At 42.3% G+C, this 14246-nt stretch overlaps 1 protein-coding gene across 4 annotated transcripts in view; it reads right to left on the reverse strand.

Moving 5' to 3' along the window:
* Positions 1 to 14246, reverse strand: part of CTNND1 (catenin (cadherin-associated protein), delta 1) — a 46431-nt gene that overhangs the window by 22110 nt on the left and 10075 nt on the right. For 2 of the 4 annotated variants that reach the window (XM_012643945.1, XM_012643947.1), the window contains exons 2-3: positions 3200 to 3318; positions 1713 to 2002 (exon numbers count right to left, since the gene is read on the reverse strand). The exons of 1 other annotated variant lie outside the window; for it this stretch is intronic. In XM_012643945.1, the coding sequence (XP_012499399.1) occupies positions 1713 to 1907 (195 nt within the window). In that variant the 5' untranslated portion in view covers positions 1908 to 2002; positions 3200 to 3318. The remainder of the gene's footprint in view (positions 1 to 1712; positions 2003 to 3199; positions 3319 to 14246) is intronic. One more of the 4 variants, XM_012643946.1, reaches the window with a different exon arrangement.

Below are 14246 nucleotides of genomic sequence, written 5' to 3' on the forward strand. Positions count from 1 at the left end.
ACAGTACCTGGCACATAATAGGCACTCAAAAACTACTTGCAGAATAAATAGCAGAGACTCAGGTAAGTTATTCTTTACTAAATCTTTTCTGGAACACCATTAAGAATATAAGGAAAAGTTGGTGACGCTAAAGTGGGGGGGTTTCCAAAAGGCTTCTTTATTGTTCCATGAACCTTCATGCTCTATTACCACTGGAAACTCCCATTCCAGGCAGTGTTTTAAGGAAAGAAGCAAGAGAGAGTCTCCCTTTCTAAATACATAGAAACAAGTACCCCAACTCCCCTCACAAAAACAGAAGTCTCAATATTGTCATCACCAATTATCTGAGCCACAGAATACATTCCAAAATGTTATTAAATTGTTCTGTCTGAAGCAGCAAGAAATAATCTAATGACATCATACGACATAAAAATACATTTGCCTGCTCCTCTTCCAGTAGAATACAGTGAGATCCAGCCACCTTAGGAGACTCTTCCCCCACTCCATCCCTATTACATAGAGAGTGTAATGCTGCAGGGAGAGGAAGTTAAACATTACTTTCAGGAAGAAGGAAGGGTGTGGTTTCATTGCTGAGCAGAAGTTAAAAATAAGAGAGAAACCACGTACTAAATCTTGGAATTCCCCACCACCTCCAAGGCTGATCAGTCCTGTTTCCCCCTTTCTATATCGATATCACCCCTAACCCTCTATTCCAGTTCCTATAATCATCCTAGGAACACTGCAAACACACAACCTCCTTCAAATTCCTAATTATCCCCCAATTGAAATTCTGTCCTCTCACCCAACTATAAGGCTCCTCAGCATGAGGGACTTTCTCTATCTTAAAAAAGGTGTTATCAATGAAAACAACTATCAGGGGATGAGCATTATTCTGGTTCCCAACCAGAGATCTCTTAAGATGCTGTCTATCATGCAATGCCTATCTATCTTTCTCTCTCTCTCACTCACTCACACTCACACACACACACACACACACAGATAAAACCTCAGACAGATTACATCACAGCAAAGTCAGACTAGAAAAACCAGGGGAAACACAAGATCCTTCTCATTTCTAACACCGACTCTCCCAAGTCACATCATAGTGTCAGCCAACCCAGAGACCACTGGCTCCTGTGGTTATTTGGGTTAAATAGCAGCATGATGCTCCCTCTCCAACTCTAACCAACAGAATTAACAATGACCCCTTCCTCCAAGACATGATTTACACAGCCAAGAAAAAGAGCACACAAAGACAATACGGAGCAGGAATATACAATCTACGGACACTGCCACACCTTCTGAGAACAGACTGTTCCCTTAGGGATACTGAACTAGAGCTGAAAGCACAAGATGCCCAACCACTAAGCAGGCATTTACTTATCTGAATTTTTGATACCAAAAAAAAAAAAAAAATCAGAGAAAACAAAAGTAACTTGAGTACAGCCCCAAACTACATTATCTGCCATTACTAGAACTGCATCGCAACCTAGAAAATCTACTCCAGTAAAAGAATTCATCAGATGGATGCTCCCAGAGATTAAGTCCACCCAACTAGGCAGCAATATCCCTTTATCTCTTATCAGTATTTATCACCCCTGCAAAGATTCACCATGAAGCACAGGCAATGGACAGCCCATCACCAAGAGGGGAGTAGCTTCTCAAGAAGGATCATAGCCTCTCTGTGACCATGCCAAAGTCCTACCTGCAGGTCTGTTGGAGAGAGGGGTTACCTGATGCCGGCGGGTGAGGGTGCCGTTGGCCATGAGTGGGTTGGCATCTTGTGGTGAGACCCGGACGCGTTCCAGTTGCGCCGAGACGTGGCGCCGTTCCTCCTCCAGCGCCCGGGTCAGCTTCTCAAACTGGGCCTCTTGTTCCTTCACAGAGGCCAAGATGCTGGCGGTCGACTCCACCTCTGAGTCGTCCATGAAGGTAAGGGGCAGAGCCGCCGCAGGGCAGGGTATAAAGGAAGGTGGATCACAGAGGGAGGAGGAAGGAGGGAGAAGGCCCCCCTCACTTCACACTAGCGGGAAGGGGCAAGAGAAAGGAGAGAAAAGGTCACAGGTCAGAGAAGACAGGTGAATTATTAATCCCAGAGCCAAAGATGCCCTCTCATGGTTTTACTGCAGTGCAGAAAGCAAGCCACCACCAAGCCTGGGAGCCCATCACCAGTGACTGCTCAGTGCGCTTCGCCCAATACCCTCTTCAACAACTCCCTAGAAATAACTACTGAAAAGAAAGGTTCAACCAGATCCAAGTCTCTACACTGTCAGTAGAAGAGGGAGAATGTAGCTAACTGCTGTAGTCATGACATGAGATTAGATTATTTTTCCCTAGAAAAATTTGCTGGTATCAACTCAATGAAGCTATAACTCCATGGTAAGGACAAGCATTCACTGTCCTGCAGGAATAAGCCACTTCTAGAGATAATGGGGCAGTGCAGATCTCACTTCACCTCTCCCAAATCAGAACACTGAAACTGCCACAGTGGCGCCAAAATATACTAAGTTAATATGCTAAATTAAAATGCCAGTTAAGAAATGGAAGCAGTAAAAATGTTTCCACCACCAAAGGTAGGCAACAAAATTAAGGCCTCCATGTTTAATATATTTACGAAAGGGCCTTTCTACTTTCCGAAACTATACTACAATGTTGAGGGCAAAACATGTGCCTTGACTACAGGAGACAAGAGAGTGCTAGAACTACAAAAACCTCTATGTGTAAAAAAGCACTATTTTCAGGAACCTTCACCTCTTTGGAAAGTAGGAAAAGGAGTATTAGGCTCAAACTCTGAAACTGTGCCTTGCAGTTCAGATCCTAAACTCCAGACATCAATGGCTAGAACTTTCCACATCTTGCAATCCTGCAGAAAGCTCTAAATAGACTATCCTTTTACCCCTTCTTCCAATTCAGGGTGGATATCCAGGCACCTAGAGGGTTTATGGGTACTATTTACAATAAAAGATAGTTATACAGAAATGAAGAGGTCCTCATATCCTTATTATATAAACAGCAAGTTGGTTAGTAAACTAGTCATACTATTGGACTTAATGGGTTTTCTCTCTTATAGCTATGGGAGATTTTATGGCCAGTTCAAAGTATACAATGTTGAAATGCAGGTTTTAGAATAAATCTTCCCTATTCCCCACCCTCTTAAGCCCCAAAGAAAAAAGGCACTTAAAAGATTTTTTATTCTTAATAAATATGTTTCCATACACACCTGTTAAGAGAAGGTCGTAATTGATTGGTTTAACACAGAGAACAGCCCAGTCTAGATTCAAAAAATCATGGAAGAAGCATCCCAGCCACCACAGCAAGGAGGAAGCAGGAAGGAGAGAGCTGCAGAAATATTTGGAGGAAAAATGGGAATGAGAAGAAAATAAAATACACCCAATATATAACAAGAGGAGCAAGGGGCAATATTAGGAATGAAAGGCAGTAATTTAAAATATGACTTGGAATTGCTTAAGGTGACAAATGCCCTTTGGAGTTTGCTGCCTTCAGATATCTAGGCCTTGGAAGCAGTTTTCATTAAAACCTGGATTCTACGGTCAGAGTTCCTCACTTGTACTTCCATACAGAATCAGTAACACGTTATAATATGGATTAAAATCCACTTATCCCATTTCCAGCAACCAAATTGGGGAAAAAAAAAATTGCTGTTGGAATGCCCTTCCCCCTCCTTCCCACCCCTTCAGCAGAAACCTCAAAGCCCAGTCCCAGCATGCCCACAAAGATATTGAGAAACCAACTGCAATAGTTGCAGTGGGGAAGACATGTGGGGACTGGCCTAGGCTGAGCCTTCTGCTTCAGTTCCCTTTCCCACGCTCCCCAGAGCCCCACTAAGCACAAACTCATGGGCTTGTCTGTCTTAGAATGTATGCAGCCTTCACCAAGCAAGAGTACCCAGAGGAAACTGATAAACAGGTGTCAATAAACGCCTTAATTAATTCAGTCCCTAATTTAGAGAACGTGGTAGCCCTTCCCTGAATTCTTCCTACCATAGCTCTGGGCTCCCACAATCACTTATAAACTACTGTTCTACCTTTCAGTCCAAAGCCCATTGCCACTTTCTCATGTTCCCACCCCAATAGGCCACTCAAAGATCTTTCTTTAATAAACACTCTTATTTAAAAAAAAAAAAAAAAAAAGTTACTCCCCTTCATCTCAATTTCTTCATTTTAAGCACTTGCCCTTATCTGCTATGAACAATGACCTATGAATCTTCCACACCAAGAGGACTCTGAGCTCAAGAGAGATTCTTCCAGTTACTGAGTTTCAACAGTGCCTGAACTACAGTTACCACGCCAGCAGTCTCCACCCTATAATCTTCTTTACTAATAAAAGCCCAAACTACACTACCATGGGGCATACAGTTCAACATCCCCGCTCCAGAGAGAAAGTGTTTGTCACCCTGCCATTGATGGCCATTTTTTGCCCCCCACAACTTAAATTCAATGAGGGAGGCAGAAAGGAAGGTAGGAAAAATACCCAGGGCTCTAGGTCAGAAAGCAGTATCTGGAGAAACACTGGCTTCCCTCATCTTCATGGCTTTGAAGCTGATCACCTGATTCTATTTTGGAAAAGACGACAGAACAATTAACCAAAAGGAAAAGATCAGATCCCTAGGTCTAAAGCATGGGGAAATATGCTGCCTGAAAGAGGGCAGAAGCAGAGGCTGTGTGGGACAGAAGACAACTCAGAAGACCAGTGAAGTCCTGGCTCTGCTACTAGCCAAAAATGGCAGTAAGTCCCTGCCATGTTCTCATCTGCAAGATGACAAACTCTAACTCAGAGTTGCTGTGAGGATCAGGTGAGATAATGTACGTTATATAAATATGATGTACTAAGTTGTTTCAAGAGTTAGTTTCTGTCTTCCAATTACATTACTTCATGGTAATATCTCAGCCCCAAACTATTCTGTGAACTAGCAGATGAAATTAAGTGGATCAGGAACATAACTGGGTTCTACAGAGTGGATGAGCTGGTTTCCTACTCCAACTCTATTTACTAGCAGGTCTCACCTAGACCAGGTGTTTGTGGGATACAGGACACTTGTCTAGTGCCTGGCAGTCGTCACAGCATCACGCATCTATCATAAGTTCTTAATTCCTTATTTGAGGCCTTAGCAGTTTATTACACCAAGGAGAAAGGGAATGTGAAATGAACTGACAATTACTGAATGTTTTAAATTTATTATCCTAGAAATCCTTGCAACAACCCTAAGGAAGTTTGATTAAAATGAGAAAAAAAAAATGAGAAAACAGACCCATAGGTGAAGAAATTACTCACCGTCTCACACTTAATAGCAAATTTGGAATTTAAACCCAGGTCTATGCCATTCCAAAGCTTATGTCTTTCTATGCTATGTTGTCAAGTCCAAATAGAAGTGCAGTACAAGATGGATGGTCCAGCTCCTCTCCCCTACAAACTTTGAGAACTTTCTTCCTAACTATAACAGGAAAAAAGGGAAAGAAAAGGTTTCAATTTTTCTTCAGGCTAACAGTTATCTACAACGTCTACACATAAGTGAGAGAACAGAAAAAAGATGGGAGGAAAAAGAGAGCATGAGTAGGGGGAAAGAATGAAGCTGTTAAGCAAGCTACAGCAAACAGTCTCGTAACTCAGAGATTTGAGGAAATAAGATTCTTCTCCATGCTATACACATCATAAAAAGATTACACTATAGATCATTAACTGACTTTGGCAGATAGAGTTAGGAAAGTTTTATGAGTCCAGCCCAACACCTTTCCAGGTTTGCCACTTAATATTTTCAAATGGATTACACTTGCTCTCACTAAAAAAAAAAAAAATCCAGGAATTCCCAAAGCAAAAGGGGGGTGGAGGGGCTACATGAAGTGAAACCTGTTATTCCCCTGAGACTAGATTTTTTTAAAAAAAATAGTTGGTTTTGCTCTTAACAAGCCAGTAGTCCTTGGAAGGATTTGTTCTATTATAAACTGGCTGTAGAAATATAACTTGGAATTATGATTCTTAGAAGAGCATAGCCTTTGAAATCCGACTCGGTTCAAGTCCCAGCTCTATTGCTTATTAGTTATATGACTTTGGGCAAAGTACCACTTAATCACTCCAAACCTCAGCTTTCTTTTCTGTAAAATGGAGAAATGAAAATACATAGGGTGGTTGTGAGGATTAAATGAGACAATCAGTGTAAAGTGCTTAGAAAAATGTCTTGACACATAGAAAGCTATTAATACTGTTACTACTATAGGGACTAGAGTTTTGCTGTAGTTGGTAGGGCTTTTGAATAAACCACAGTCTCCCCATGCTCCCTTCTTCCATTTCCAGCAGCACTGTAAAACTATAGGAATTCTAAAGGGAAAAACAAAACAAAACACCAGATTAGGAGTCAAAAAAACCTGTTGTCCAAGTCCTGGCTCTGCCAAAAAACTAGCTAAGAGAGCTTAGAGAAGTTATAACCCCCATAAGCTTCTATTTCTATTATTAATACTTTTCAGGGTTTAGTTTTAATGAACTAATACACGTAAAACCATAGGCTGGGTGAACTCTTAAGTTCACCAATCTCTGGGTTCTTGGGAAAGAAATTTTATCTTTGGCAGCCAGTCCCAAAGGCAGCTCTCCTTCCTTTCTTCCTATTTAGTCATTATAAAATCAAAACCAATGTCACAAATTTATACTCTCCCTCTAAAATCAATGATAAGCCAAAATTCTACTTCTATGTCATTCTAGGGATTTCAAATGGCTTTTTTAAAAAGCTCACTGAGGCCAGCCATGGTGGCTTTACACCTGTAAACCTAGCACTTTGGGAGGCTGAGGCAGGAGGATTGCTTTAGCGTAGGCCCAGGAGTTTGAAGTTGCTGTGAGCTATGATGACGCCACTGCACTCTAGCCTGGGCAACAGAGCAAGACCCAGTCTCGGAAAAAAAAAAAAAAAGGCGCACTTAGCCTCCTACTGCAGAATACTAATCAACAAAATATAGCACCTCTAACACTACAGAACTGTATTATATAACATCCAAGCCAGAAAGGTGGGTCCTCCAGATACCTAAAGGCATTTATTTGCCTTAACTGGCATTTGCCCCCCAAATTCAAAGCAATTTTTTCTGTTCAACCACAAACATAAAAACAGAAAATTGCCATTTGGTTTCTAAATCAAAGGAATATATTTTGTCAACAGTTTTTCTATGGCTTATCAGCTTTTATACCAGAGTCCAAAGTCTAAGTACCCCACCCCACTTGATGTTCCACCTTCCAAAGCTCAGTCAGAACAATTCTAGTACTTCTCACTTCCCTAGAAAGACTCATCTCTATGCTAACCCCAAGTCCCCAGAGTTGATTTGCATTAAGATACAAAATCACAAAACCTGTATTTTGGAAATGGCCTTGTCTAAGTGTTAGCAGTTCCTGCGCTTCCTCATGGATCTGTTTCATGCTAGGCCCAGCTTCTCCACTGAGAGTAACCAAAAGGCTGACCAAAGGAGTCTTACTTTCACAAGGAAAAACAGGGTCTCACTGTGTCCACCATGAATCTTTCTGATGAATTAAGGGAGTCTCTGGGCAAATCGCCCTCCTCTTAGGAAAGAGTGATGCATTCTATCTGACTGGAATGTCAGAGAAAAGAAGGACTTTAAAATAAAACAAATCAAAGTTTATTTTTAAATACTCCTTGTTAAATGGAGGTTGGGCTGGCAATTTCTATATGTCAACAGAGCACCTTAAGCTTATTTCGGTCTTACAATCCTTAACCGAAGTTACCTGCCGGGATTTAAAGTTTTTACTGTGACTTTAAAAAAAAAAAAAAAAAAATCACCGCCACCATCATGACCTCCTAAATTCAGAGACCAGATAAAACATTCTTTTTGCTCTTTTTTCTCCTCCCAAATATTCTGGGAACCCCCCAAACCGTAACATACTAAAATGGCTAAGTGCTGGGCTGGTTTTGAAGCGAAGGAAGGGTGTGGCTCTCAGCTAGTGAGGGGGCCCAGGACTGAAAGGGTATGGAAAGAAACAAAACCTGCTTCTCTGTGGAGCATGCATGACACACACACGGGACTGGTCTAACAAGTCCTTCTGATCTCTCAGGCCAGGCCGCCTCTTTCTCCTCCCCCATTACCCACATGCCTCTCCAAGGCCCTCCACTGGGCCAGATAACACTGAATTTTCTCTCAATCCCGAGAGACAGTCAGGAGACACACAGAGTTACCTACCTGGATCCCTTAGCAACCTTGCCAAAGGTGCCTCACCTAGCCTTAAAAGGAGAAAGCAAGGCTTTAGGGCGAGGCCGATAAGGAAACAAAGATAAGAGGGAGGGGCAAAAAAACAGAGGGAGGTGTCAGACTAGAGGAAGGGGAGAGGCCAAATGCCTTTCTCCTTCCTACAAGAACAGAGAGAAAGAGAAAGAGAGGGAGGTCAGGTACACAATGGGAAATGAGAAAAAGTCTAATCAAAATGGAAAGGCACTGTTTAAGTCTCATGTCATAAAAGAGAAATCCTAAAATTAACTACGACACCTTATACCCTTCCACACCCTAGGCTAGAAAAAAAATGTTCATGGAAAAGCTTAACCTTAGAGTTTACTAGAGGTCACCCAACTGTTTGAGCTCACATTCCTTTTTGAAAAGGCAGCTTCTCACCAAACTCCTTTACTTTCTATCTATGGCACACTTTCCACCTCTTTGCCCATCATTTGAAGATAACTTGGAAAAAATGGAAGCATGTAAAACTTACACAGTCCCAAATCCTCAAATCCCTAAAAATGCAACAAGACACCCCTTCCATCAGGTTTAGAGTATACTTTCTTTTGAGGATAAGCAACAGGGAGAGACAAGGTGTAAATCTATGAAGAAATCAGAAGTGTGAAGGTCCTATTTCGGCTACAGGACAGATAACAGGAGGAAATATTTCTCTTTTATCTGAAAGAAAAAAGGAAACCCTACCTTACAGGGGAAGAAAAGTTGTGTATTATTAATTATTGATCTCCCCCTAGGAGTTATCACGCATAATCCTTTCAACACCCACTGGGGTAATGGCTTCTTTTTATGGATAAGCAGACTACCTATATATCAGAAGTACTGTATATATCAGAAGTACTGAGTATCTTGCCCAGGGTCATCAGCTATTAAGTGGTAGAAATGCGTGTATTCTACTCCAAGTCCATGTTCCTTCTCCTCGCTACAGTGGTAGGAGTATGAAATTTCTATGCTTCCTGTGGTTAGAAGTCATTCTAGCTCCAAGAGAGAAATTAACCCAAAGTAAACTTTTTTGTGTGGAGAGGGGAGGCAGCAAGAAAAGATGGAGTGGAACTAGCTAGACCTATGGGTCTTAACTTCACTTTAAAGAACAAGACCTTACTCAATTCTGGGGAAGAGTAGCTTGCAATCTACCTCCAATTTATTTCCCCTTTTATAAGGAACAAGTACTCGGGAGGAAAGGTGCTAAGGACAAAAGGGATAATACTTAGTACAAATCACCTACCTACCTTTCCACTGGCAAGCCTGCTCTAGAAATCTGGCTACATACCACATTCTCTGATCACTTCCCCATCATAAGAAAGAAAATCTAATCACAAATATCCCTACTTTCATTTTTAATGTGACACCTCACCAAGCCAAAAGCAAAGATCAGGGTTGCGGTGGGAAACAGAAGGAACTAGAAGCAGGGAAGATTGTGCTAGCCAGCATCGGAACAGAGGGGAGGGATTGTTCTGGCGGTATGTTAGCAATCTGCCTCTAGGGCAGCTGTCCTCCTGGGCAATCAAAGGCGGGTTTGTGTATGTGCTCAGGGACCAGCCAGCTTGGCAAGAAGTTGAGGACTTAGCCACCCAATCCACGAAGTGAGAAGAGATGCCTGTTTCACAGCTGGAATGGAGGGCAAGGAAAACACAAAACAAGGGAGAAAAGGGGGGAGGGGGAAACAGTGTTACAGGTGCTATTTCAGTCTAGACATAGGGGGGGAAAATCCCAGGAAACTATGAGCCATTCCCTAGTTATGTGCAAACATTAGAGAACTGCCAGTAACTCTCAATACTGAATGGGTAGGTCTCCTGCTCTGTATATAGGAAGGTGCCAATTGGAAGGATAAGACCTAATTACCTGTTTCTTTCTGTCCCTTTCAGACCCAACAAAGTACCTGCAATATATACAGCAAATGAACATTATTTAACATCTGTCTCCTTCTAGAATTCCTTTCTTAATTAAATCATAGAGATCTGTAAATAATAACAGCACACACAAAACTCAGTAAGCTCCCCAATGCTAAGAGATCGAGGCCATTTATATAACTGAAGTGCTGAGATGCAAAAGGCCAAAGTTAGAATTCACACTCTCCAATCCCTCAGAGTAGATGCTCTGAGACCCATTAGACACACAAAGGCTGCTCTCTTCTCAGTAGAGCTCTGTAGCAGAGTTGCTCTCCAGGGACAAAGAGATTTCACAGGAGAACCACAAAGACATTGCCCCTCTCGGTTCCCCCTCTCCCAGCTTTCTCACTTCCTGTCACAGTAGCACCAGACCACAGTCTCCCAGAAACAAACAAATACAAAGTACTGGATTCTGGGCTGCTGGCCAACCGCATTCCAGGGCATCCTGTCTACCAATCACGGGCCAGAGCCCCCACTTTGCCCTGCTCGGTTCCTTATCATGTTCGGGGAAAACAACCCTCCTCTCTGCCCCAAGCCAACACTACGTAGGACAAAGCTCAGGCCTTTAAGAATCAGCAGAAAGATTGTGTGTGGACTAAGAGTTTGGAGGGAGTGAGGGGATTTTTAAGATTCCTACTTGGCAAGTTTCTTCACTTTGGAGGCACTGCACTGGGATTTTAAAGCTACTGCTGCTGTAACATTCTGCTCAACTACATGTGACACATCCCCCAAGAAAGCTCCATCATGGCAATTTGATCACCAACCTGGATTAAGTCAATGGAACATTCCCACTAGGAGAACTACTTTAGGACATATCCTCTGTCGCCTTCTCTATCATTCATTTTCACTGTTTTCAAAGTCTTCCAAACTCTTTGTCCTACAAGCATAGAGCTGATTCCTAAGACAGGCCCCACGAGAACAAACAAAGGCAGCGGACTCCACCCTACAAAGCAGACTCCACCCTACAAAGAGACAGTTTATCAGGTGCTGAGAGCAAAGTTCCCAGCTTCCCTAGAGAATAAGAGGAAGACCACTAGGAATTGCACAGAAGCCCTGGAGGCAAAGATGTCAAGACAGCAACCTCAGCTTTTCCTGCTCATTACCCCCTGAAGTGGGTCAAGGGCTATAGATTTGGAATCTAGTCAGCAAAGAAAGCCTCCGCTTCTAGTAAGGGTCCTCAGCTGACTCCAAGAATGGGATAAATGATACATTTTTCTATTATCTTGTACAGCCCTTTGGAAGTTAGCCCTAAACCCCAAAAGCAAAGAAGCAGAGGTCAAGCTCTATTAGCCAGAGATTCTTGAAATCCAAAGAAATAACACCCTTTGCCCAAAGGGCTCAATTCTCTATGCAAAAAAACAGCACAATGTTCAGCAGAGTTCTCTAACCAGAGGGACATTCCAGGAACTAACTAGTAATATGCTCTCATTTCTTATCTTTTCTCATCTCTTTCTTTCTCCTAGACCTCTCTCCCCTTCTTGGACCTCCTAGAAGTACTCTGGGCTGAACACTGACACAAAAGAAGCTAAATCTAAATTAGCACAACTTGGATTTATCCAGATTATCTGGACCTGTATAACGAGGTAGAGGGGGTAGAGCAGAAATATACACAAAAGTCAGCCATTGGAGAGTTGAACAGAAAAGAATATTTAGCAACACTATGCTTTAGAACAGAACTTCAGCAGTAACGCCTAGCCAATGCAAACTCTATCACTGAAGCACACACATAAAAGTTTATGAGATCTAGCATGGAACCAGACTAATTATCTTTTGCTCTCAAGAATACCAAAAAATTAGCTACTACTGTTAGTGTTCTTATCCAATTCTCCCTCATTCATAGCCCAGGCCAAATACATCTGAGTCAATTAAATATCATAGTGCACATATATTACATATATTAATACAGAACCAGATAAAAATAGTACCATCTAGTTGGGGAGAGTTTTCTGAGACACACAAAGGGGGTGGGGTGGGGGAGCATGTGAAAGACCCCAGACAAAAGAACCAGACACACCCATGTCAATGCTGCTGCTGTTCCAAAAGGATGCTTGGCAGCTTCTCTGCGTCAAATTGACCAGGTGAGAAAAAAAAAGACGTGCTGACTCAGAAATATAGTCATCCTGGGGTGCAAGGGAGGGAAAGAGACAAGTATAGCCAAACGATTACAATTCAACTTAGCTTCACCAGAGTTCCCAGTTCTAACTGTAACTCGGGCTATTTGCAGACAGATTTAGAAAACCCAACCAAAGCAATAATGAATGGGTAAGGAGAAAGTCCCTGGAGGGCCCAAGACTTAAGCTGAATAGTCTCAATGGGTAGGAAGGATGAATCTGTTTTGCTATCTAACAACCCACACCCCTCTCTCTCCAAAGCAGGCCCCAAAACTGAAAGAATTAGAGGGACGGGAGGCAGAGAAAAGAATGTGACTGGGAACGGTTTAGCTACATTCCAACTAGCCAACATCCCACACAGTATTAAGAGTGCTGAGAATCCAATCCCACTACATGAGAGTTGCTGGACTCTGCTAACACACACCCAATTCCTGCACCACCCCCCACCCCCAAACACTCAGAAAAGAAGGATAATTGAGATGGCCTGATGAAGGCACCAGCTGTTTCCACCACCCTCCCTTCCCTCCCCCCTCCTGAGATGGCCGGTTCAAACTCACATCAAACACTTAATACAATTGACTGGTCAGTAGGAAGGAGAAGCTCAGACTAAAATAGCAGGAAGAGTGCCAACTGGCCCCACTTAGAAGGAATGCTTTCTTGGCTCAATTTATAAATAAGAAACTGTTGTCATCCACTCCCTTCTGCCCAATTATGTTCTCTTTTCCATATCCTGCCCCTCAGTTTCAAATAGGTTTCAGTTTCTTCCCTGCAATTCCTTGGTCTATTTTCAAATGTCAGAAAATACAGGGGAAGTGTATATAAGGTTGATTGTAAAATAACATGTGAGAGATTAGAAAGCTTCCTGGATACAACAGCCAAACTGAGTACAGGACTCCCAAATAAGGGCGAGATGACAAGAGCAAACACAGCACTTGTCTACACATTTCAAGTAAGGAAAAGAAAGGAGCAAATGTTATGCAGCCACACTTGAACACTGATGGTGGCACAATTTCCTAAAGCACCAGTAGCCAGTTAAGCATACTAAGGTGACCAGCCCCTCCCCCACCCATATTCCAAGTTGGACAGAGTTAGCCAAGGAGGAAGAAAAGGAAGCCAGCACTTCCTTTTCAGACAGGAAGTTAACATTGGCCCTTCCTGTCCAGTTTTAAACAATTTGTCCAGCTGAGTTTCAATGCTAACATCCTCTCCTGAATTTGTTCCACAATTTCAAAATGGAGAGGGGAAATGGAGATACGGTCTAAAAGTTTCCCTTCCCCCTAACAGGCAAGTCCTCTGCTTCATGCTGTGTTGCCATAACCTCCAATTCAGGAGGTAACATCTATAATTCAAAACAATACAGGACACAGAGGCAGATAACTTCACTTTAAATTAATCACCTTCTCACCATGTCTACTGCTATGAACTAGTCTTCTCTACTTCTCATACTAAGTAAATAATCAACCACCTGAGAAATAACATATATACATAGCTTAATTCAAATGTTCAGGTTTTGTAGTCCTCAAACCAGAGTGATCAGAATCACCTGGGGAACTTTTTGAAAAAATACAATCCCCCATCTACCTCAATTTTCTGGAGGAGAAGTCTGGGAATTCATGTTTTTAAAAAGCCCTTATAGTGATTCTGACAGCCTGCTGGGAACCACTGTACTGACCTATCCCTGACAATCCTCTGACCATAACATTCCTCTTGCCGAAAGGGCACTAGTTATACAATACATTATTTGAGCCTGTTTCACTGCTCCCCAGACAGCTCACAACATTATTCAGTCTGGATGAGAAGCTCTTTGAAAGCATGAATTTAAATATAAGGACAGGTGAAACAGCACCGTCTAAATCCTAAAATTCTAGACTCAGAACCTAGAAGGGGACAACTGTGTCACTTGCCAGCACCACCTTCTTTGGAATCCTGAGTTGCTACATTGGAGAATATCCCTGTTTACATTGCAAATTGGGCAACCCAATTATTTTTAAAAGTCTTAAATTTTCCTCCAAGTAACAAAGAACTATGGCCAGGCC

Source organism: Propithecus coquereli, unplaced genomic scaffold, assembly GCF_000956105.1.
Source record: "Propithecus coquereli isolate 6110/MARCELLA unplaced genomic scaffold, Pcoq_1.0 Scaffold202, whole genome shotgun sequence".
In the NCBI taxonomy this organism is placed as follows: domain Eukaryota; kingdom Metazoa; phylum Chordata; class Mammalia; order Primates; family Indriidae; genus Propithecus; species Propithecus coquereli.